This window comes from Phyllostomus hastatus, unplaced genomic scaffold, assembly GCF_019186645.2.
Source record: "Phyllostomus hastatus isolate PE091 unplaced genomic scaffold, TTU_PhHast_1.1 phas_contig_80, whole genome shotgun sequence".
Lineage (NCBI taxonomy): Eukaryota > Metazoa > Chordata > Mammalia > Chiroptera > Phyllostomidae > Phyllostomus > Phyllostomus hastatus.
In genome coordinates, this window is record NW_025333960.1 from 49858931 (window position 1) to 49881319 (window position 22389).

Genomic DNA, 22389 nt, shown 5'->3' on the forward strand with positions numbered 1-22389 from the left:
ATTCACATAGTCTGAGACGACTTCTACTGTGGTACTGGGATCGGTTTGAATATTATGTAGAAAGTCCGCAAGAAAAAAATACCAAAATAGATTCCTGAAAAATTACATGGCGGGGGGGGGGGGGGGGCGGGGCGTTGGGCAGGAACAACATTAAGAATTCAAGGATACTCTCATTTTCATCCTGGGTTCTAAACTTGCTTTTGTACCTTAGGTTCTCTAGTAAGAGATAGACTTCTGTACTGGAAAGTCTTATGAATGTGTGTGATACATAATATGACAATTATATTTCCATTCCCAGAAGAAGCAGAAAAAATCCTGAAAATAATACATACACGTATAGGCCCAAGGATGCATAATGCTAGAAATTAGGATGGTCCCCCCAAAAGTTAGGATGTATGATCATTCTAAAAATGTGTATGCAGGCTGCAATGGAGAGAATGACTAAGAAAGTGCTCTATTAAATCTCCAGGACTAGAGCCCATTTAACAGACTGTTCAATATTATAATATTTACTTTTCTGCAAACAGTACTTTTGCTTTATTTCAGCTTAGAAATCTGGGGTGATCTTATAATAGACCCCACGAATGCATCTGCTTAGGACTTGAAAATGAAACTATCAGAGGCCACTTAATAGAAATGTCACATTAGGAAGCAATGGGAATATGTCCTATACCCGTGAGACCATGGGCAGAAACACAGAAACATTACACTAGACAATATTAAAGTAAAAAATGAGTGTATCTTATTCCTGTTGCCAGTAGAGGTAGTTTTAGCATGTTGGCAACAAGAATACTGGAGCAAAGGAACATTTTTTGTTGTTCTAAGTTATTTATGGTTACATCCAAGGCTGAAGAAATGAAGCGTTTAGAAAGTAGAAGAATATAAAACCCATGACATTGGCGGAAAATGCCCTCGGAATGTATTTCATGTCTTCATTCTTCTCCAGGTGGCACTCCGTTTCACGATGGCCTCCCTTGCTGCAGTGAATGCAGACTTCGGCTTCAACCTCTTCCGAGAGATGGATAGCAATCACGGAGGTGGAAATGTGTTCTTTTCCTCTCTCAGCATCTTCACAGCCCTGGCCGTGGTCCGCTTGGGGGCGCGGGGTGACTGTGCTGCTCAGATGGACAAGGTCAGTCTCAGCTGCGGCTCCTGCAGTTAGTCCCCAGGGCAGCTGGTTCTCCCCCAGAAAACAGTTGAGGGCACTGGTCCCAGGGAAGTGAGGGCTGGTCAGCGAGTCCCTCTCCAGATGTGAAGAATGCACGCAGCTCGCAGGCCTTGTTTGGCAGCTGGGAGACAGCAAGAATATTTCTAGAACTGCGGCTTTGGTTCTTGTTCTTGGGATAGGTTCTTGAAGTGTGTTTCCCAGACCAGCACCAACAGCATCTGCTGGAGAGCTTGTTAGAAATGCAAATTTCTAAATGCAAAAATCCAAGCTGGAGGCTTGGGCCTCCCCCAGACCCAGTCAAAAATCACAGGCTGGAGCCCAGCACAATCCCTGTTTTGATAAACTCTCTAGGTGCACAGGAAAGTTCGAGAACCAGTGTTTGAATAAATATGGATGAGAAAGAAGAGTTCCAAGGAGATGCCAAGGAAGTCCTAGTTTAGACGCTGGGGACTGGGCACGAATGGCATAATAGAACATTCTAGATAATAGCAGCCTGCTACAGTGGTCGGCCATCAGATTGTCACCACTGCCTTTAGAAAGTGCCTATTCCCTCACTCTTGTACACCGCCCTGAGCCAGGCTGTGCAGGAGGTCAATGGTCATGGTTTCCCTCCCTTCTCTCAGGAATTTGCCATCACAGTTCGGTAGCAGTAGAGACACCAGGTCCAGGATGCATGTGGTGGCTGTCGTCACCCCTTTCACCCAGTGATCCCTCTCATTATGGCTTCCATCTATGTGTCTCTTTGAAGCACCGCCATGGGCCAAGAGCCTTTTCTCTTTTTGATGCTCAAATGGTCACAGTTGGGCCAGTACAAACCCCTTTAAACTAGCTCAAGAACATAGATGCGTATATGCAGGGCCCATGGGCACAGACAACGATGTGATATAGGTGGGGTGGGGGGCGGGGGCTCGGTGGAGGGTGGTGGCAAGGGGTGGGGGAGGGGGACGTCTAGATTAGGGTCAACAATAAGAAAATACATGGAAAAATTATTAAACTAAATAAAGTCTTCCAAAAGACTCTAAAATAGCTTTGCTTATGGACAACAAGATGTTCTAGACTTCTCTTGAATGTTCTTAGCTCAAAGAGGGGTCCGCTACTTTCTATGAGGTGTGGTTCCCTTACCAGATAACGGTGTGGAAGTCCAGAGTCGGCCTGGGTAGTGAGGGTCCACAGAGTGGAAGGGAGCGGGGAGCTGCTTGCCATCTGGGGGAGAGAATCAGAAAAGTGTATTTATTTACATGGTTGTGCATTCAGGCTTATATTTTTATTTAGCTCTAATATTACCAGACTTTCTGGTTTTCATATCAGATTTTTAAAGATTTATTTCTCTTTATCTGAGCTTCTTGCCCCTTTTTTCTCTCTCACATAACATTTCCATTGAAATAGAATATATCATAGATTTGTATCCTTAATCATGTTTTTTATTACCATATTATCTAAAATTATACAAATTTAAATTTTCTAAAACACAATTAGGTTATACAAAAAATTCATTATGACTTTTTGACTTGTATGTGACTTATATGACTTATGACTTATAATATATGGCATATGACTTATAATATATGACCTTCCACCGCTTCTGTGGGAAGATACAATGGTTTTGCCATTTGGCATGAAGACGCATGTGGAAGCCCACTGGGACCCAGGTGTCCCACAGTATCTGTTTTTACCCCCAATCCTCATATCCTGGAGCTTCTTACATTGTATAGACCCTTAATTTTGTTCTTTTTGCCATCATCTGAGTATGTTACCAGTCATCTAACAAGAAAAAGAAATTTTAATTTTTCTACATAGAAACACTAGGGCATGTGAAAGTATAGGATTCCTAGCAATTTGAATTATGGTAAATGTACCCTTTGAAATTTCATTTAATATTTATCATATTTAAATATTTACTAGTATCATTATTCATCTTTAGCTATGGTGGTTTCACCACTTAGTCTGTAATTTCTTAGAATTAAAAAAATATATAAAAATAGATATGTATCACCTTAGTATTGTACCGGTCTAGTAAAAGCCAACTAGAAATGTGAGAAGAAAACAACAAAATTAATATCAAAATGGAATACAATTAGAAATAATCAAAGAGTGATGTTAAATATTGATACTTATTAAAGCTTTTCTCAAAAGTTAAGTATGATTTCTGGAGATTCATATCATTTTTATGATATTATCTGGATTCCACGAGAGTTAGCTCAGAAAACACATTTGGATCTCTGAGTGCTGGCACATTATGGTGGTATGGTGTTTTTCTAGTACATCCCTATAATTCCAAATACCAATCTATCCAATGGTAACTTTAAGACTTTGTTTTTTTAAAGAAGACTACAGGAGATTTAAAAAGTAAGTCTGATTAGGGAGGAGTTTTGGCCAAAAGGGAGGGGAATTTTTCCTTTTTACTAGGCTTCACATTAATTATTAGCTTCTTTTTAGGGGGTAGTGAATAAAATGTTTAAAACTCTGAGGAGCAGGCATTGTTCAAACGGTTTTCCCACAAAGCCATTGATATTTTACTCATGATTACATATAATAACTATGACTTCCAATGTTTTCTCGGCTTCCTTTTGGTTAAACCTTTCTCCCTGAGCTGTTTCAAAGCTCATAGAACTAGATCCTTCCATCCCCAACTCCTCATCTAAGGGAGGAGAGACACATAAGGACCACTCAAGTTCAAGGTCAAGGTCAAGTTAAAGGGCACCATCTGGTCAGTGCTTCTCTCCCCCTCCATGTTTATTGAGGTGATCATTGGTGATAATTTCTGTTTGCAACCTTTTCATTTTCATTTTGGGGGTACTGAGAGGTAAATTTCATCTGTTTCTAAGATAAATGTTATCATGCAGAATGAAAAAATTATAATGACATCGTCCAAGTTATAAGGACTCATTCTTTTATTTCCTCTCCTTGCAACAACAAGATAAATGATTCCATGGAAATGAGGGGTCCCCACTGAACCTTTCTCTCTTAATGACAAGTGACCAACTCCATGTTCACCAACAGAGGGGTCATAGTCACAATGAAATCGACCACAAAACTGTGAAGCAGATGTTCAAGGACCCTCACAACTCTATCAATGGGGAAGAGATAACTACAATATTCTTTAAGTCATTGCAAATCTCCATGCTTGTCCCAAGCAAAATGAAAAAGGGGGCTGATGTTCTTTAAACACCACAACATCATCGAATTAGAGGGAAAAATGGTGCTAAGGCTGCCAAGAAGGGTGCTTTGATGCCTGCAAAGACCACATTTGTAATTTTAAATTAACTTCTAATTTGTATATTAAATTGTCTTGTTGATTTTACCTATCTCTCACTTCATTGCATACTATTATTGAAGATTACGAGGATGTAGAAATGAAGTAAGTTCCAAATCTCTGACCTGGTAAAGCTAAGAGTGGTACTCCCGACCCTGTTAAGTTTTCATGTTTCTTTCTGAGCTGTTCCATTTTCCCATAGCCAGTAAGGTGGTGTTCTGAATTGGGGATCAGAAGTCTTGATGTTGAAAGCCCCCACAGAGGCACTAATAGCAAGACTGACTGGCTTAATTAAATTCCCCTTCTGCCTACCCCTGCTGCTCTCTATAGGTGTGGTTCAAATATAGCATACAGGATCCCTCAAGGAAAAGCTTCATACTGTATTTCTACAAAACTCCAACCAATGAGATTCTAACAGTCACAAACTGAGACAGTCAAACAAATCCACCATTGCCTGGTGGCTACTGATACCATTCCAACAATTGGTAGGAGGATACGTTGAATGAGTCCATGATTACCTGTGTTCTGTCCACCCATGCCCGGGAGGCAGCACGCACACCGTCTGGCCTGGTCACTTGCGCAGGTGGTTGTCGTATGGGTAGTACGCTTTTGTCCCTCCCTCATGGAGAATTTTCATTTTAGATCCCGTGGACATAAGGGTTTGAGGGGCCTTCGGATAAAGTGCAACAGAAACTCAAGACTTGGGCATAGAGCAGTTGTTAGACTAGTGGGGCTGTGAGAGCCACCGTGAAAAAGGAAAAACTTAAAACTGCTTACTTTCAAATAATCACAGGATCAGAAATTATATATCCCAAGTTCCAATGTAGCTTCGGCTTTAGGAATTTCTAGATAGTCAATAACTACTTTGTCTTATACTTTGGTGCCTACATGGTTAGCCTCCACTTTGCCTCCTACGTGATTAACCAAAGTTTTCATTTTTTATTTGACCTCTTTTTATCCTTGTCTAGGTTTAATTAGTGGGTAATGATTAAATTACCTCCCCAGAAGGAGGAAACTAAAATAATTAAACACATTTCATTTGTAGCCATTGATTTCACTCTCCCAGTTCGTACTTTCTCCAGTGAGCCACATGTTTTAAGCAAGTAAGTAGGGCAGCTGCACCTATACCAATTAAAGTACCAACGAAGTACACATTTCATTCCTGGCCCATGGGCTCACACACACACTCACATACTCACACACTCACACACACTCTACCAATGAACTCTCCACGCCTTGTTTTGTTTCGCCAGGTCCCTTCTTGTTGAGCATGGTCTGCTAACTGCTTTCTTTGCTCCTGTTTGCAGGTCCTCCGCATCAGTAGAATCTCAGGACACGGAGACTCTTCTAATGCTCAGGTAAAGACAATGTTTTCTTTTGAAAAACAGACTGCAAGACTAAATTTAGAAAAATTCTTGTCTCACTGATATATTGAATTATGTGCTGTCCTGTAAAAACAAAAGAACATGGTTTATTCAGATTTCCATATTGTGAATATTTCAGACATGATTTTTTGATAATTTCTTTGTTATTTATTAATTTACCAATATTTTTCTTGCCCAGCCAGCTTTAGGCAAGGTTGTGCAGAACTAAATATTTTACTTTTATCTTAGATATTCGCAGCCAACTTACATTGGTAAAATGAATTATTTAGTACACATGGTAGCCAAATTCATTGTCTTCTGTTCATAATTTTATTCAGAGGTCGATCACTTATTGTAGTAAATCTTTTAATTCACTTTGATTACAGACACTATTGTGAGAAAGAGTAAGAAGCTGTTGATTCATCTGGCATTGTTTGCTGCTTCTATAGTGTTCTTATTTTTAAAGTCTTTTATAATATGATACATATTTTATGTTCTACATAAATAAGAATGTTCATATATTTGCAGTCCAAGAATAAATTTTATATGTCTTTTTAATAACAGCAAGGACTCCAATCTCAACTGCATAGACTTCTCTCTGATATAAACACATCCCACAAAGGTTACGAACTCAGCATGGCCAATGGCGTTTTCGCAGAAAAAGTGTTTGACCTTCATGAGGTAAGTTCAGTCTCCTGTCTTAGAAGGTTATTGTCACTCTGGGCCCGAGTCTTGTCTAATCCAGCACCTGAATAAAGACTTTTATCCTTCTACTGAGCCACACAAAGGTGATTTTTCCTATCATTACTAATTATGTTCTCAGGTGTATTCAAAATACCATCACCCGTTTTTAAGGTACCACTTCACCTGAGTGATCCACATATTCGGGGTCCCTAGGTGAGCACCCTGCAAAACCATAGAGAGCTTGTCTCCTGGCCGTGATGAGGAGCTGTCATGGGCGGGGGGGCGGGGGGAAGGAGACCACCCACATAGGGTGTCCATGGGCAGCAGGGGAAAAGTCTGTCCACTTTTTCTTTGAGCTTTGTGTCTGCCGGGGTAGTTTCATTTCTCCAGTGTTGAATTCGCGGACTTTTTTCCAGTCATGCCCTTTCATGTCTCCTTGCAGCACTGAATTACTTGTCTTTTCAGTAAGATCATTTGTGAAGAATTCCTATTAAGACACCTTAGCCCGAGGAGGCCAGCCATTGGCGGGGGAGCAGCTCAGGCTGGACATGGAGGTGGGGAGTAGGTTCTTTCGAGGTCAGCAGACTAAATTTCAGCATTAGTATGTGGTGTTTGTATTATCAGTTCATTTACCATAGTACTGTAATCATCCAAAGACCAACAGAGCAGAATGCACTCTGCATGTTGCCATGGGCAGCACATACTTTAGCGCCATCATCCCTGTGCCAGCCAGCCAGAAACTGGTGAGTGCCATGCAAGCAGACACAGCGGCTGTGATTATCTGGGCATGTTTGTCCTCCCTTTTAATGCTCCAATCCAGAGACAACTATTCTGTGACATCTCCGGACTCATTGCCACTTGCATCTGCCCAGATCTCCGTGTTCCACCCAGCCATTATTGTCTCCTCTGTCTGTCTCCCACTCACATTCTTTGCCCCTCCCCACACCACGCCCCAGTCCTTTGGCAGCCTGCCAGTTGGGAAGCATTAGGGCCCTTTGTTTCGTAATCTTCCCCAAAGAATCCTAGACGAGTGTTACAGGGGCTACCCTGCATGTTCGGCTCCACACGTTGTGTCTCTATTGCCACACACACTGCTGTGTCCCCGAGGGACTGCCAGCTCTCTTAAACTGCGAGTTGATGAGTCTATCCTGCTACTATTTATAGCAGACTTGCGTGGTTCCTTGTCTGGCCCTTGGTGTGTGTGTGCACAGCAATGCACCTAGAAGCACAGTAAAGCACAAGACCTTGGAAAATGGAGACAAAATCTGCTCATTGTTTATTAACATGAAGATGATTAATAGTCAAGCTGATAGAGCAGTTGGTTTTTACAAATCAAAAGCCACGTACTTTATCTTCATTAAATGTAGAGGGAACTGAAGGTTAGCATGCAGAATTCACGCAGGTGTTTTCACTTCAAAGGGCGTTCTTCCCACTACAGCTTGAGGACCATCAGATATTTTCGAAAGTGAGAGATAAGGAACAGTCTAAGCATCATGATACCATAATGAAACTTTGATTTATGAAAGACATTTATTTTTTTAAATTTTTTTAAAAAGAGAAAACTTTTTTCTTGGTCACAAGATGGGGAAATCTCAGCCCCCTCTGCTTACAGGGACACAATAGTCAAAATCTTTAATTCAACGACTCAGCCAGGTGACTGCGTCCTTGCAGAGCCCAGAGAAGAATATCACCCAGACCACTGACAGCAGGGGACAGTCTCTGAAGGGATGAAGGGAGAACCATAGCCTGTAGGAGGACAAGAACTGTCAGAAACACTCTTTCTAACCCAATGCCCTGCGGTGCTCTGTGTAACCAAAGGGTCTCCCAAAGGACTGAGCCACAGACCCACTGTTTCAAAGGCATTTGGGTAGAATCAAGAGAGCGCCAGGTGCAGAGTCAAGTTACCTGAGTCCTAGCTCTGTCACTATATTGTTCTCCAGTCGTCAGCTGATATGTACAAACCTCAGTTCCCTTGTTGATAAAATAAGAGAATTTTACTAAATAGCCTTTATGGCTCTCAACGTTTACAGTTTAATTTGTCATTCTGAATCTCTGATATGCATTGAAAATGGAAAGTATGCATGGTTTTGTTGTGACAGCTCAAACTGAAGGGGCATTAATGTACCATCTTCAATCAGTAGTCAATGGCCTTGGTTCATTTCCAGAGCAGGACCAAGAGCCAAGAACCACGCAGATACAGCAGGGAGACAGAGACGACTGTGAGATTCAATGCTGAGTTCACATTTAAAGACCAATACATGTAATTCCCCATAGTGGGAGATTAAAGCAGAGGAACTTAATATCGATTCCATAGATGCAGAAAACAAAACTCTCCTGATCTAGAAAGGGAATTTCTTTTTTTAAAAGAATTTATTTATTTTCAGAGAGGGAGCAAGGGAGGGAGAAAGAGAGGGAGAGAAACATCGACGTGAGAGAGAAAGATCAGTTGGTTGTCTTTGCACATGCTCCCACCGGGGACTGAACTCGCGAGCCGGGCACATGCCCTGAGCAGGAGCTGAACTGGCGACCTTTCACTTTGCCGGATGATGCTGAACCAAACATGATGCCGCATGGGTCAGGGCTAGAAAGGGAATTTTCTATATAAAATATTCTTGGTAAAATGCCAGATGTTTCTGCCCTAGCACCAGGAACAAGAAGAGTATGTTTTCTGCAACATCGCCATAAACATTTTACTGAAGTCATAACCAGTACGAACATTGAACTGGAGGTCACAGGCAGGAAGAAAAAAAAGTAACATGTATTTGGATTGGGAAGGAGGAAATAAAATGATCATTGTTCACAGATAACAATTGTATTTATAGAAAATCTAAAAGATTTTAGAAGTCAGTTATTAGATTTAATAGTGAATTTAGTACTGTTAGCATATAAACTTATTGGTATTTCTATGCTTTATTCATAATTAAAAATAAAATAAAAAATAATAACATCTACAGTGACATTATAAAACATCAGATACCAGGAATAAACATAATGAAATATGTCCAAGAAATGAGAAAGCTGCAAAGAGAAAGAAGAATTTAAAAACAAACGATGTATTTTGTTTATGGATAGAGCACAATATTATAAAGATATCTATTTATTTATAGATTCAAAACAAGTGATTTTGGAGAAATTGATGAGCTGATTTTAAAATTTACATGGAAATGTAAAGAATTAAGAAAACTTAATGGTGAAGGAAAGGAAAAAACTCGGAGGACTTATATTACTGAAAAATTAAAGTCTAAAAGCTACAGTAGTTAAGATTTTTGGCATTTTTGCAAAGATAGACAATAAATCAGTGGAACACAGTGGCAAATCCTGAAACAGACGTATACAGAGACACTTGATTCATGATAAATGTCTCTGAAGAGTGATAAGGAAGGGATGGAATTTGTAATAAATGGCTTTGGTTCAACTGGCTATCCATAGAGAAAAATGTCCGTTGACACCTGTCTGTATACAAAAAAATCAATTCCAGATGGATCATAGACATGAATGTGAATGGCGAAACAACACAGTGTTAGGAGATAACTATTATTCTAAAAACCTTGGAGAAGCAAAGATTTTTTAAATCCCTGTTTTAAGATACATAGAGCACTGATCATGTAGGGTGAAGCAGAGAGAGAGATGGCATTAGAATGAAGAATTTAGTTTCACTGAAGGACATCACGAAGAGCGCGGGAAGGCAAGCCACGGTGGTTGAACATATTTGCAGCACACGGAAGCAGGAGAGCACCAACATCCAAACCAGACATTCCGACAAGACAGTAAGAAAAACACAAACAGCCAGGCAGAAAATCCTGAACTGGCATTTTACAAAAGAACATCTTTAAAAGGCCAGTAAACATGAGGACTGACAGTTAATCTCAATAGTTTGATTCCTTGTCATTTATGTTTCATGTATCTCTCTTTTTTATTATTGCAGACAGTATAATCTTTTTTTATTGTAATCGTTGTTCAAGTGCAGTTTTCTGTCATGTATCTCTTTTTAGGGACATAAGCAACAGCACTTGAAGGAGATTGGCAAGACCTACTAGCTGGGCTAACAAAAGTTATATGTATCACACACACACACAGACACATACACACAAATTCTCGGTGGCCCAAAGCTGTTCTAGAATTTTCTGGAAGTGCTGACACTCTGCACTCATCAACTTCTCTGGCCAGGGACTGGTTCTTAATACTCTTTGTAGCCAGTGTCAGAGTAGAAGGATAGGTGGATGGATGGATGGATGTAGAGAACATGAAAAGAGCCTTGTTCATGGAAACTACACAGAAAGCCTTTTTATAGAGGTAATATCATCCTGCAGACAGAGTGTGAATATCTAGCCAACCCTCAGGATTAGGGTTGGAAATCCTGTAAAATTTATCAGGCTTTCCCTTGACAATACACACAAGGGCATGATTTGCAATGAATCTTATTTTGCCGAATTATGAAAATATTTCCCTCAAAATGTATATGTGTCTATTTGTCGTACTGCTGGTGTGTTGCCAAATTAGCTTGCTATGATGTCTTTTTATTCAAAAGAATCCATATTTGTTGAGCCCCGACTATGTGCCAGGGGCTAGGAATACAGTAACAGGTAAGATATATATGGTCCCGGCGTCACTGAGTTTCCTGGGTTGTGAGGGGCTCCAGAAAGCTCAGAGGTTAGTAGGATGCAGTGGGATAACAGCTGGTCAGAAAATGAAGTTGAAAAATCATTGGAGGATATGGGGGAGGGGGTGGGGCCCGGGGAAGACTTCTCTCGGGGAGAGGCATCTATCTATGCTTGGAACTGGCAAATGGGTGAGGCAGAACCATGGGGGCTGCGGGGCACTGCAGGCAGGATGGATGCTGTCCGAAGACTTCCGGAGAGACACGACGCACAGCACTTCCGAGGAGCTTCCTGCAGCCGGCTCTGGCTGGGGAGCAGAGTATGCAGGGGACAGTGGCCAGACACGAGGGAAGGGGAGTGCAGGTCAGCAGAGCCTTGCAAGCCAGGATTTGGGCTTTATCATAAGTGCAGAAAGCAGCCTTGACACGTTTTAGGTAGGAAGGGGTGACGTGAACAAGGGACACAAGTTTGGAGGCTCATGCAGAATTTATGGTGAGAGAGCAGCAGTGAAAGCACGGGGGTGGGCATTAGCCACTGTCCCTGTTGGTCCTCCCCACTCCATTCCAGACAAACTCAAACTCGGCTGGGTGCTGGAGCCGCCCAGCTCCCCCACTGGCTGGCCCGCGTTCCCGATTTCCAGCTGCATTTCCCTGCTCTTTGAGGCCGGAATGAATCCTTGAGTAAAGTAGTGAAAATAAAGAGGCGAATTCAAGAATACATTCTTATTTTGCTTAGCTGGTGGTGATTTGTAAATGTAAAAACTGCATATTACTTATAGAACTGTATATGATTTGTATTTGTAGGACTATATTAAGTGTGCTGAGAAATTATACCATGCCAAAGTGGAACGGGTTGACTTTACAAATGCTTTACAAGACAGCAAATATAAAATGAATAAATGGGTTGAAAATGAGACACACGGTGAGTGCAATGCTTGATTTTTCTGCAAGATTTGTCAGTTATGTGTGAAGGTTGAGAACCGTCAATGTTCAAGTTAGGAGTCTTTCGTATATAGAAGGAACAGCACTTCCTAATCCAAAGTAATGATCGTTGTTATTTAAAATTGCTTTAGTATTTGTCTGCAATGTGGTGTTGAGCCATCCTAATAATCGGAATGTTTTATACTTTTAAGAAGTCTTGGCTATTACGTTATCCCATTTGATTTTGAAATAATCTTGTGAGACAAAGAGGTTTTACGATGGCCATTTCATAAATTAGTGATAAGTTAAAGTAATTTACTCAGTTATCCTCAATATCGTATGTCCAGTTAGTGAACAAGTGTAAGAGTAGGTCACAGGACATTATTTTTAATGATCACAACGTAGTTCATTCTAATGGCCAATCCCACATCTTACTGTTCCTTCTTAGACTGAAGGGTCTTATTAAAATTACAGCATCCTACTGTCTAAGAAATATATTTCATATCATTGCTTTTTCTAAGGATGCATACTTTAATTTAAAAAAATTTTAAATCAAAATAGTATATGTCACACATGTAGTACCTTCAAGAAGAAGTACATCTTTTTTTTTGGTGACTTTTACAACTCACCATTGAATCACAGCTAATGTTCTGTACAAAGCAAATAAGGAAATCTATTCCTTGTTGTTATGTTCACCGGCCGACTCCAAAGCTAGCCATTTCTCTAGCTAAGGCTTGGCTTTGTTTTATACTCAGACCAATACATGTGTATTTGCTTACCTGGCTCTGTGTTAGAAACACGACACATGATTTGGATGGGTAAATGCAAACATTCTGCAGCATACAATCGGCTCTGGGAGCAAGAACACAGTGTCTGAGTTTTCCTCTTGCTCATTAATTCATCGGAACGTCCGCAGATGGCTACTTTGACCACTGCCACCACACTTTTCCAATATCTACTATTCACACATCAAGAGAAACCATGAAATTACGTTTCTAATAACCAAGAGGGCTTCTATTTACTCTTTAGTACCTAAAGGTATCAGATTACTAATACTCTTCTCCATGTGGACCATTTATTATCGCTGTTCCTTCTTTTTCCATGCTAATATACATATACATATGTAATTATTCTCATTTTGACTCAATACCCATTTGGGGAAACACTCACCTAGTAAACCCACCTAGCTTTTATTGCCACACCTCTCCCCCTCCAATCTTCCACACACGACAAGAGCCATCCTCTTGAAACACAAACCCGATCTGTCATTACCATGCCCTTTTTTGTCTTCCAATGAATCATGAACAATAATTCTCTACTGTCTTCAGGATCATCCCAAATTCTCACCAGACACTGAAGGCTCTTTATTATCTGGCCCGTGCCTCCAACTTCTCCAGCTTCACTCTTCCTGTAGCATCAGGGTGTCCATGATGCATTTCGCTCTTCCCGGCTTCCAGGTCTTTGAGCAAACAGTCCCTCAGCTCAGCAGGCGGCCGGCCCAGAGAGGGTGCCTGCAGCCCCGGCCCCGCCCCGCCCCATCCACCCCACCGCACACTGAGCGCGCCCGCGGCTCTGCTCTCAGCACGCGGGTGTGCGCGCACGGATGGCACGGCCTGTGTCTTTCACTGGTGTGACTCAAGGATCCAGAATATGTAGTGCAAGACATTTAGCAAAAATCTCGTGACTGTGGAATGAAGGAAGGAATTAGCTCTTCCAACAGGACAGAGTGCTATGGCCTCATCCACGAGTAAAGGCCGTCTGGTGCCCGTGAGCAGGGAGAGGGTCTGGGCACTGTCTCCTGGATGCAAATCCTCTCGCCAGGACTTCTTGCTGTGGGATTTTGCACAAATCACTCACCCTCCCCCTGCCCCGTTTCTCTGACAGGAGCCGGAAACAATTACAGTGCCTCCTTCCCAGGGGTTGTGTGAGGAGTAAACCAAGTATTGCACAGAAAGCATTTAAAGAGTCCCGGACAGAGTCACTGCTCATAGATTGCTACAGACATAATAATTGTTACAATTCCATGATAAGAGAAATACGCTTATGTCATCTTAAATTTTTAAGAAATGTACATTAAATCGCTAACTTTTCTTCTCAACTGATCTCTCAAAAGGCAAGATCAAGAATGTCATCGGCGACGAGAGCTTCAGCTCGTCCGCGGTGATGGTGCTGGTGAACGCCGTGTACTTCAAGGGCCAGTGGGAGTCTGCCTTCCCGAAGGGGGACACCATGCGCTGCCCCTTCAAGTCTCCCCAGGTGTGGACTCCACTTCACGGGGGAAGGGTTTCTGAGGACAGTATTTCTTTACGGCAATTGTGGTGTTTACACAGACAAATGCTGGGTTCGCCCACGCTTTCCTCATTTTTCTCCTGTGTTAACAGTATCAGAGGCACAGGGGGTCCAAACGGCAGCCCGGCCCGTGCGCCCCATGCAGCCCAGGATGGCTGTGAAGGAGGCCTAACATAAAATCATAAATTTACTTAAAACATTATGAGATTTTTTTTGTGGTTACGTGGAGGGATATATTTAATGGGCGGCCCAAGACAAGTCCTCTTCTTCCAGTGTGGCCCAGAGACGCCAAAAGGTTGGACACCCCTGTCACAGACCAGTGTTGACAAAAGAAACTTTCTGTTTTCCTGCTGATGCAGGTTATGGAAACATACAACGGGAGGCATCCTGTAAATTGATATTTCTTAAAATACACTTGAAATTGAGAACAGTAATAACGTATGAATTTATCTGAAGATACTCTGGTAGGGGGCCTGTAAGGAGAAAATATGACAAGAGTGTAAGTTTTATTTTTCATGATTCTAACTGCGGGATGCACAGTCAGAGTCACTTACTATCAGCGATTTTTCCTGAGTCAAAGCAAGTATATGTTTTCTTTTACGAAACATAAAATTATGTTTGCTGAAGTTATCCATTTGTGAGTATCGGTTATATCCACTTCATCATTGATTTCTCTTTGATTTAAAACCACCTTCATAAAATACATATTCTTTCTCTCTGAGCCCATTTGTGCATAATAATCTGAGTATAGTAGGAACATCAAAGAAAGGCCTTGGAGTCAGAAACACCACATCAGGGTCCTCACCTTGCCTCGTAGAAGCTGCCTTGTCTTGGCACGTTAACCACCGCAGACCTCACACAGGGGGCAAAGGGGTTCCATTAATTCTCATCTAGTATGTCTGTCCTTCCCTCAGTCTGTTAGGTTGAGGTAAAGAAGTTCAGATGTAACTTTCACGCTCAGTCTTACTTTTCAAGTGGGCAATGCCGCTGAAAGGCTGTTTCTGCATTTCCCCACACGGGGAGTCTAAGACACAGGAGTGCTAGGGGCCGGTGGAGATGAAAGGTCACCGGACAGTGGGGAGGTGGGGCATCAGAGGCCGCCTCGCAGGCGGAACCACAGGAGTGTGGCAGGAGCAAGGCATCTGGAAGGTATTTGAGAGGAGGGAGAGGAGACTTGAGTGCAGAGTAGACGGGGCCAGGGTGACCCCAAGGCTGGCTCTGGTGACTTCCCCCTGCACCTTCTTGCATGGACAGCAGCCAGCTCTGCCTCGAGTCCCTGACGACAGCGGCGTCCTAGCGACAGGCCTGAGGGGCAAGTTCACCATGCAGGCGTCTCTGGGGGAGTAAAGAGAGGAGCACAGAGATATTTTTAAGGTATAATAAATCCTAATAACAATGCAGCTCTGTCTTTAGAGACATTATCTGTATCATTGCAACAGGAAGGACATTGGGCTGTGCTAGCATTTTAGGGACAGGGCTGGCCTTGTTAGCAGAGTGGGCTGCATTCGTGGATTCATTTGCTTTGATGAAAACGCAGCAGGCCTGTCCTCTGCAGTTTGTAATAACTGTTTAAAAAATAATTTGCCTGCCTGTCTTACATACCGTATATTATAGTTATAGTGCATAGCTTCTAATAGACTATAGACTTTCTATCAATGACGTCAGTTTTGGGGAAATGCCCTCTTTGCCAAGAAGCCTTGTTTCAGCCTCTCTCCAGCATCACGCTGCCGTGCGGTTGTCACCCGGTGTGGAAATGCAAGACTGGGGTCGTGCTGTGCCGGCCCCGTTTGCACCAGGCTCACTTTGGCTGACCTGTCTCTCTACGCAGGAGCTGTTTCCCCTCCACTGCTCCAGCTGTGTTCTTTCTGAGCTTCCAACTCTTGGTCAGAACGGAGGTCCTTTCCCGAGGGAGAAGCCTTTGGTTCCAGCACAGATAATAACCTATCCTCCTGCTTTGGAACTTCCTGCACTGAAGGGAGATGTGACAGGCAAGGTGACAGGCTTGCAGAGTCACCCCCTCTTTTAGGAAAGGGATGGTTTAGCACGCCTCCGTGGTGTTTCCAGATCCACAGACGGTGTCCTCAAGGTTAGAGCTGCTGCGTTTCCCCCAAGTTAACTTGAGCAATAGTGTCAAATATTTTACAGGAATTAAGAATATTTTTATAAGACTTTATTCTTAAATTATGCAATTTTGATGTACTAGTCTGTATTCTACCTTGGCTAGAGTAAAAATCTAGAGCATTCATTTTCAATTGTAATGCTGTTTAATGATTATTTGTTATTATACAGATACTTTCAGATAAAATACTCAGTGCAAAGCAGTGTTCCAAGTGCTAGCTGTAGTATTAGCTCTCACAACCCTTACAATGATCCTGTGCAGTGGAGACTGTTGTTACACTCACTAGACAGCTGGGACGTGGAGGCCCAGAGAGGTGAAGTGACTTGCCCAAGGTCACACAGCTGGGGAATTGTAAGCTCGGGCAGTGAAAGTGTGTGCTGTTACTCCTGGGATGTGCACCGACCCAACCACTATCAGTAGCTTGTCGGGAAGAACCTTCGGGAGCAAGTAAACAGAAGCTGAAGTCATTCTTCCTTTCATCCCTGGTAAATGAGTGAAACAAGTTGGGCTCATTAACACGATTTTGTGACTTGACTTCCAGTGTCCTGGGAAAATAGTTGCCATGATGTATCAAGAGCGGATGTTCAATCTGTCCGTCATTCAGGACCCAAACATGCAAGTTCTTGAACTCAGATATCATGGGGGAGTAAGCATGTACGTAATGCTACCTGAGAGTGACCTCTCCCAGGTAAGTTGTGACTCCTGCTTTCACTGGTGGGGATGGCTGTTAGGGTATTGTTAATTGTGTGTTTATCCATCAGCTTTAAGATTTCGGGTTGTTGGAATATTAGAGACTACCTGCTTGCTCATTTATTTGGTGAATATTTAACGAGTACTTTCTATGTGCAGGCATGGTTACAGGTGTCGAGATCACCTTACCCCCCTGATTAACATAATTTTATTTAAATAGTTGTAATATTGGAGCCCTCGTCTATCTCAGCTACGGCAGGACAGGGGCTCGAGTTATTGTCTTCTTTGCCTTTGGCCATGAAAACTGTCCTTCATGTCTATTGAAAGTTTGACAGACTAAACATTTTCAGGCAGGAATGATGTGATGAAGTTTTGAAGTCCTAGCCCTTTAAGAATTAAAATGTGTGCTCTCACTGTGCTGCTGCGTCTCTAGGCAAAGCAAAGGCTAGGGACTGCCCTGTGACTGATGTAGCCAGAAGCAACCTGGCAGCACAGTGCAAGGGGCAGACGGTGGTGGCCACGTGAGCCAGGCATCATCTCTGTATCTTAGATCTTCCTGTTCTTTCAGCCCTTTGTGCTCTCCTCCTTGTCGTGAGCTTGGCCACCTCAGTCTGCAGCCTGCACTCCCAGAAGCCTAGATCTCATCCCCCTGCTTTGTACGTCCAACCAGAAGGACTATTTATTGAGCACCTACTATGTGCCAGGTGTTTCAGTTATATTATCTTGTTTGAAATGAAGAGCAAGTGAAATGTCATAAAGTTGACATTTAAAAATGGAAAGTGTGGTGATATAAAGTGTTGATACTCTTATTAAATTATTCACTTGACAATCTATACCCAGGAGATTTTAGCACACATCAGTTATTTTAACTTCAAATATTCTGTAATAATAGAAAGAGGAGCCTAGATAAAATAAGCAGTAGGTAAGTGAAAAGATAGATTTGTCCCGGTACTTATTGACTAAGTTGTTTTTTTCTGTAATAGATTTTGCTCACTGTGTGGGTCAGATTAGTACATGTGCATGTGTCTGGATAATCCTCCGTGACTAAATAATGCTGGGGAAGTTGGCTTTGCAGTGGGCTAAATGAGGGAAAAACTCTAACTCGGAATAAAAAGTTATGACAGATTAACTTTAAACTGGATAATTCACACACAAAAATTTGAATGAGACTAAATTTGATTACATAAGTTTGGGTTCTTGATAAGAATACAGATAAGGTTGAATAGCTGTGAAAATCTATTTAGGATTCCAGTGAGCCTGGCTTCATCTGAGAACAAATGCTCATATATAAAACCTGCAAACCGTGTGAGTGAAAAAAAAATCTTCCCATTCTACGCCTGGAATAATCTATGACTAATTCTCAGGCGTTGGTGAATTTAATATGGGAATCATTTAAGGGCAGATGCTGCTGGAGAGAGACATGGGCTCCTAGCTGGGTGGTTAAGTTTCCTAGCTGTGCCCCGTGGGCAAATCTCCCGACATCCTTTTGAGTTTCAGTCATCCCCACGTGCTGAGCTGGAGAGTCCCTTTGGATCCCAGCCTGGCTGACAGCGTGGGTGGGTGTGCTGGGAGATACGGATCACCTGGGCCCTTGAGGCTAGAGCTCTGTGTTCCAGAGCTCTGTGTTGCTTGCCTCGGGTCCTCCGGGGTTCGTGCCATTGGCTTACTCCTGTGAGCTGTGCAAACGTTGCCATTTTCTGTCTTTGTGATGAGGAGATGGTCAGGCAACACTGATTTAAATGACTGACTGCTGAGCTCTTTTCTCCCTCTGATGACCTCTGAATCCTGAATTCTATACATGTCCCTATGTGGGCCGAGAAGAGAAACTCCCCGGAACACGATTATACAGTTACCCGTTGTCATAGCAGGAGAAATTAAACATGTGATTCATTAAAGGGTGCTTGAAGTATGTTTTCATCATTCCCCATTTCCAAACCCTCCAGGACTTACCCATAAATACAGTACCCAGGAGGGGATCATTATGGGAAACCGTATCTTTGTAGTTCTCTCATTTGTTTCTTAACCATATGGTTCTGAATTGCCTTTCGCATGTTCCTACAGGTTGAAAACCAACTGACTTTTGAGAACCTAATGAAATGGACCAATCCACGAAAAATGAGCCACCGGTACGTCAAAGTGTTTCTTCCTCAGTTCAAGATAGAGAAGGAGTATGAAATCAAACGGCATTTGAAAGCCCTGGGGCTGAGAGACATCTTCGAGGAGTCCCGAGCTGATTTCTCGGGCATAGAGTCAGGGGGCCGCCTCTATATGTCGAAGCTGATGCACAAGTCACACATCGAGGTGGACGAGGACGGCACGGAGGCGGCCGCCGTCTCCGGGAACAGCATCGTGGAGAAGCTGCTCCCCGAGTCGACAGTGTTCAGAGCTGATCACCCATTCTTGTTTGTCATCAGGAAGAATGACATCATCTTGTTCAATGGCAAAGTCTCTTGCCCTTGACCATCCCATTGGTTTCCCTTATGATAGTCCCATCAACGTCAAGGAACCGCCGCCAGTGAATAGATATAGTGTAATGGGAAGCATGTGGTGTTTCCTTCCGTTCACTTTTTTTTTTAACATTGGTCAGCGATGATTTTGGTGACTCGACTCTTCTCAGACACCTGGTGGATTATCCCGATCTTGCTCTTAGCATTTCTGCCACCGTCTGCCTCACCTGTTTATAAAGTCAGTGTCTTTCTGCCCACTCTCACTTCTACCAGTCTGCCCCACAGCTGCGTAGGCGCGCATCTGGGCCTGACATCTGGGAACGGTGGCCGTGTCCTCCACTGGTCATGGCAACAGGGAAACAGCCCTAGAGATCTTTTCCGAAACTCTATAGGTATCACAGATAGTCTAGTTTTACTGGAAATGATCTAAGAAGTAAGCCCAGCTGCTAGAAATAAGGGTGAGAGATAATTTTTCCTTGCTGACCTAAGAAGACATTTGAGTTGACTTTGATGTCGATGTGAAATCAGTCTCTAAATGCAAAAAAAAAAAAAAAGGATTTGGGATTGGGGCCAACCAAAATATTTCATTAATACCTTCAAGTGAGCGAATGTGTTTTGGCTTTTCCTTGATGGAGACTTAATATGTACATAGTTTTTTCAAATATTAAAATCTTTTAACTGTTGTCAGTTGTTATCTCCAGTATATTATTTCACATGCTGTGTAGTTTCCATGTGTTTTCTCCATTTGTCAGAAGAAAGAAATGCAACAGAACTGCACAGGGCGATCATTCTCCTGTGACCAACGGTGAGACTGGCAGCATAGGCGAGCAAGCAAGGGAAAAAGAAAGAAAGAATGCTTTCCAAACATAAATCTGATTTTGTTAAATGTTGTTCATTCACGACACACGGAAATTACTTTTACAGCTACTCGCATGGGCTGATGAGCTCATTTTAAATACTGAAATTTAAATTCATAAGAGGAAAGGATTAGCATACATGAATATTTACAGTAAGTCACAGGTAGCTTAACAGAACAGATCAAAAATAAATTGAGAATCACTAGACCATGCTGAACTTCCTAATAGCCTAAGGCATGGCTCTGTGGTGCTCAGTCCTAGACCTGGCAGACACTTGACCTTCAACAAATATTGTGGAGTCCATGACTATGGCATGAATGAATGAATGAATGAATGAGTGTGAGATGTAATCTGAAAGATGTAGAGAAGTTGCTTACAGAAATAATTTGGTTACTGACCTGCCACACTGAAATGACTGTGATGTCCTTCAGAGATCTTTGCAGGTATATTTTTGGTAGAGAGAAACTGGTTTTTCTGATTAACTCCATTCCCACTGATGGCCATTCAAAAATGACATGCTCCTAGACCCTGTTCTTAGGGAGACTTCGGTTCCCTCATTTGTAGGATTAATTTGGGGACCTGATAGTTTTCTTCTCAAGTCTCTGACTCTTGTTTAAGTTAAAGCCATAATCCCTACGAAGGTGCAGGAAAGATAAACATTTCTGAATAATTTTTCTGTTTAAAGTCTTCATTTTCATGATCACATTTAACACTCACAACATCCTCGTCGGGTCTCTACAATTACCCCTATTTTATAATCTCCATATCTTGCTGTGTATAATGTGTACTTTTTTGCCTAAAATTTTAAGGGAAAAATAAGGATGCACATTGTACATGGGTAGCCCTAATTCTGTATCTATATAAATGTTTTAAATTCTGTTATTTATGCTAATGCATTGAAAGTGTAACTCTAGGAAGCAATAACAATATCCATATGCAAAATATAATAGCCTGGAATATGATCATTGGTTTTGTTTCTAAATATAAACACATAAAAAATTGAGTTAAATAATTAAAACGATTTTTTTCCTGAAAGTTTGGGCCAAAAATGTGGTTGCACATTATATAACGCAAAATACGGTAGGTTTAGAGAGGTCAAATAAGTTACTCACATGTATGACAAAAGGCAAAGTTCATGTTAATTCTCAAGTTTGTCTGATTCAAAAGCTCTCTGTTATAAAAACCCATGATAGGCTATTTCAACTAGCTGTCCTTCCGCAGAGTAAACATGTTTTCTCGGACTCTGTGGATCAGGTAGAATGACCTGGTATAGCCAGAGGCAGGGTTTTGAGTGCAGGGCAACCCCGTGAATTACCAGAGCGCAGGCTTCGTAAACAGCTAAGCAAGGAGGTAACAAACCAATGGGTCAAGTGCTTCACAGGCTGAGAAACAGGTCTCGGTCTACACATTTACTTCTATTTTCTTGTGAACTTGAACTCATCTCAGCCCCATTTCTTGCCCACTCCCCACTCCATTCTTAGTTATCTGACAACACGCAATAGAAATACCCTGATGTCTTACAGGATTTGACTTCCATGTCAATGCGCAGAGATGGATAGCTTTCCAAGCAAGTGGAAACATTTCTATAAAACGTGACCCACTCTGCCAGCCAAATGATTTAAATTTGCTCTTCTCTGTGTAGGAATTCTTCAGGCTGCTTTACTGGAACCACACCCTTTGGCCTGGAGACATGGCAGCTGGGTCTCCGGATGCTGGCAAGACACTCTCTTAACTTACGTCAACAAAAGAATTATGACTTTTCTATTTATGTTATCACTCAAAACCAGCCATTACGAGTTTTTCTTTTTAGATGCTCCTGAGGAGCCTCACCGTATAGAGTCTCTTTCCCCTTTTAGAACATCAGGACAAACGAGAGATTTTCCTAAGACCATTGGGCCTCCCTAAGACTGAGATACTCCATTTATGCCAACGACAGACGGGGAGAGTTTCACTCTAATGCCAGTAACTTAATGGAAGCCCCTTAAGGTGTGTGCAGTGCA

General features: G+C 42.2%; 1 protein-coding gene across 1 annotated transcript; it reads left to right on the forward strand.

Annotated features, from left to right (window-relative positions):
• The first annotated feature begins 964 nt into the window (after window positions 1–964).
• Window positions 965–20143, forward strand: SERPINB7 (serpin family B member 7). Its single transcript, XM_045850218.1, has 7 exons — window positions 965–1132; window positions 5729–5779; window positions 6350–6466; window positions 11871–11988; window positions 14101–14243; window positions 16937–17083; window positions 19147–20143. The coding sequence occupies exons 1-7, from the start codon at window positions 965–967 to the stop codon at window positions 19543–19545; spliced, it is 1143 nt and encodes a 380-aa protein (XP_045706174.1). The 3' UTR covers window positions 19546–20143.
• The last annotated feature ends 2246 nt before the right edge of the window (window positions 20144–22389 follow it).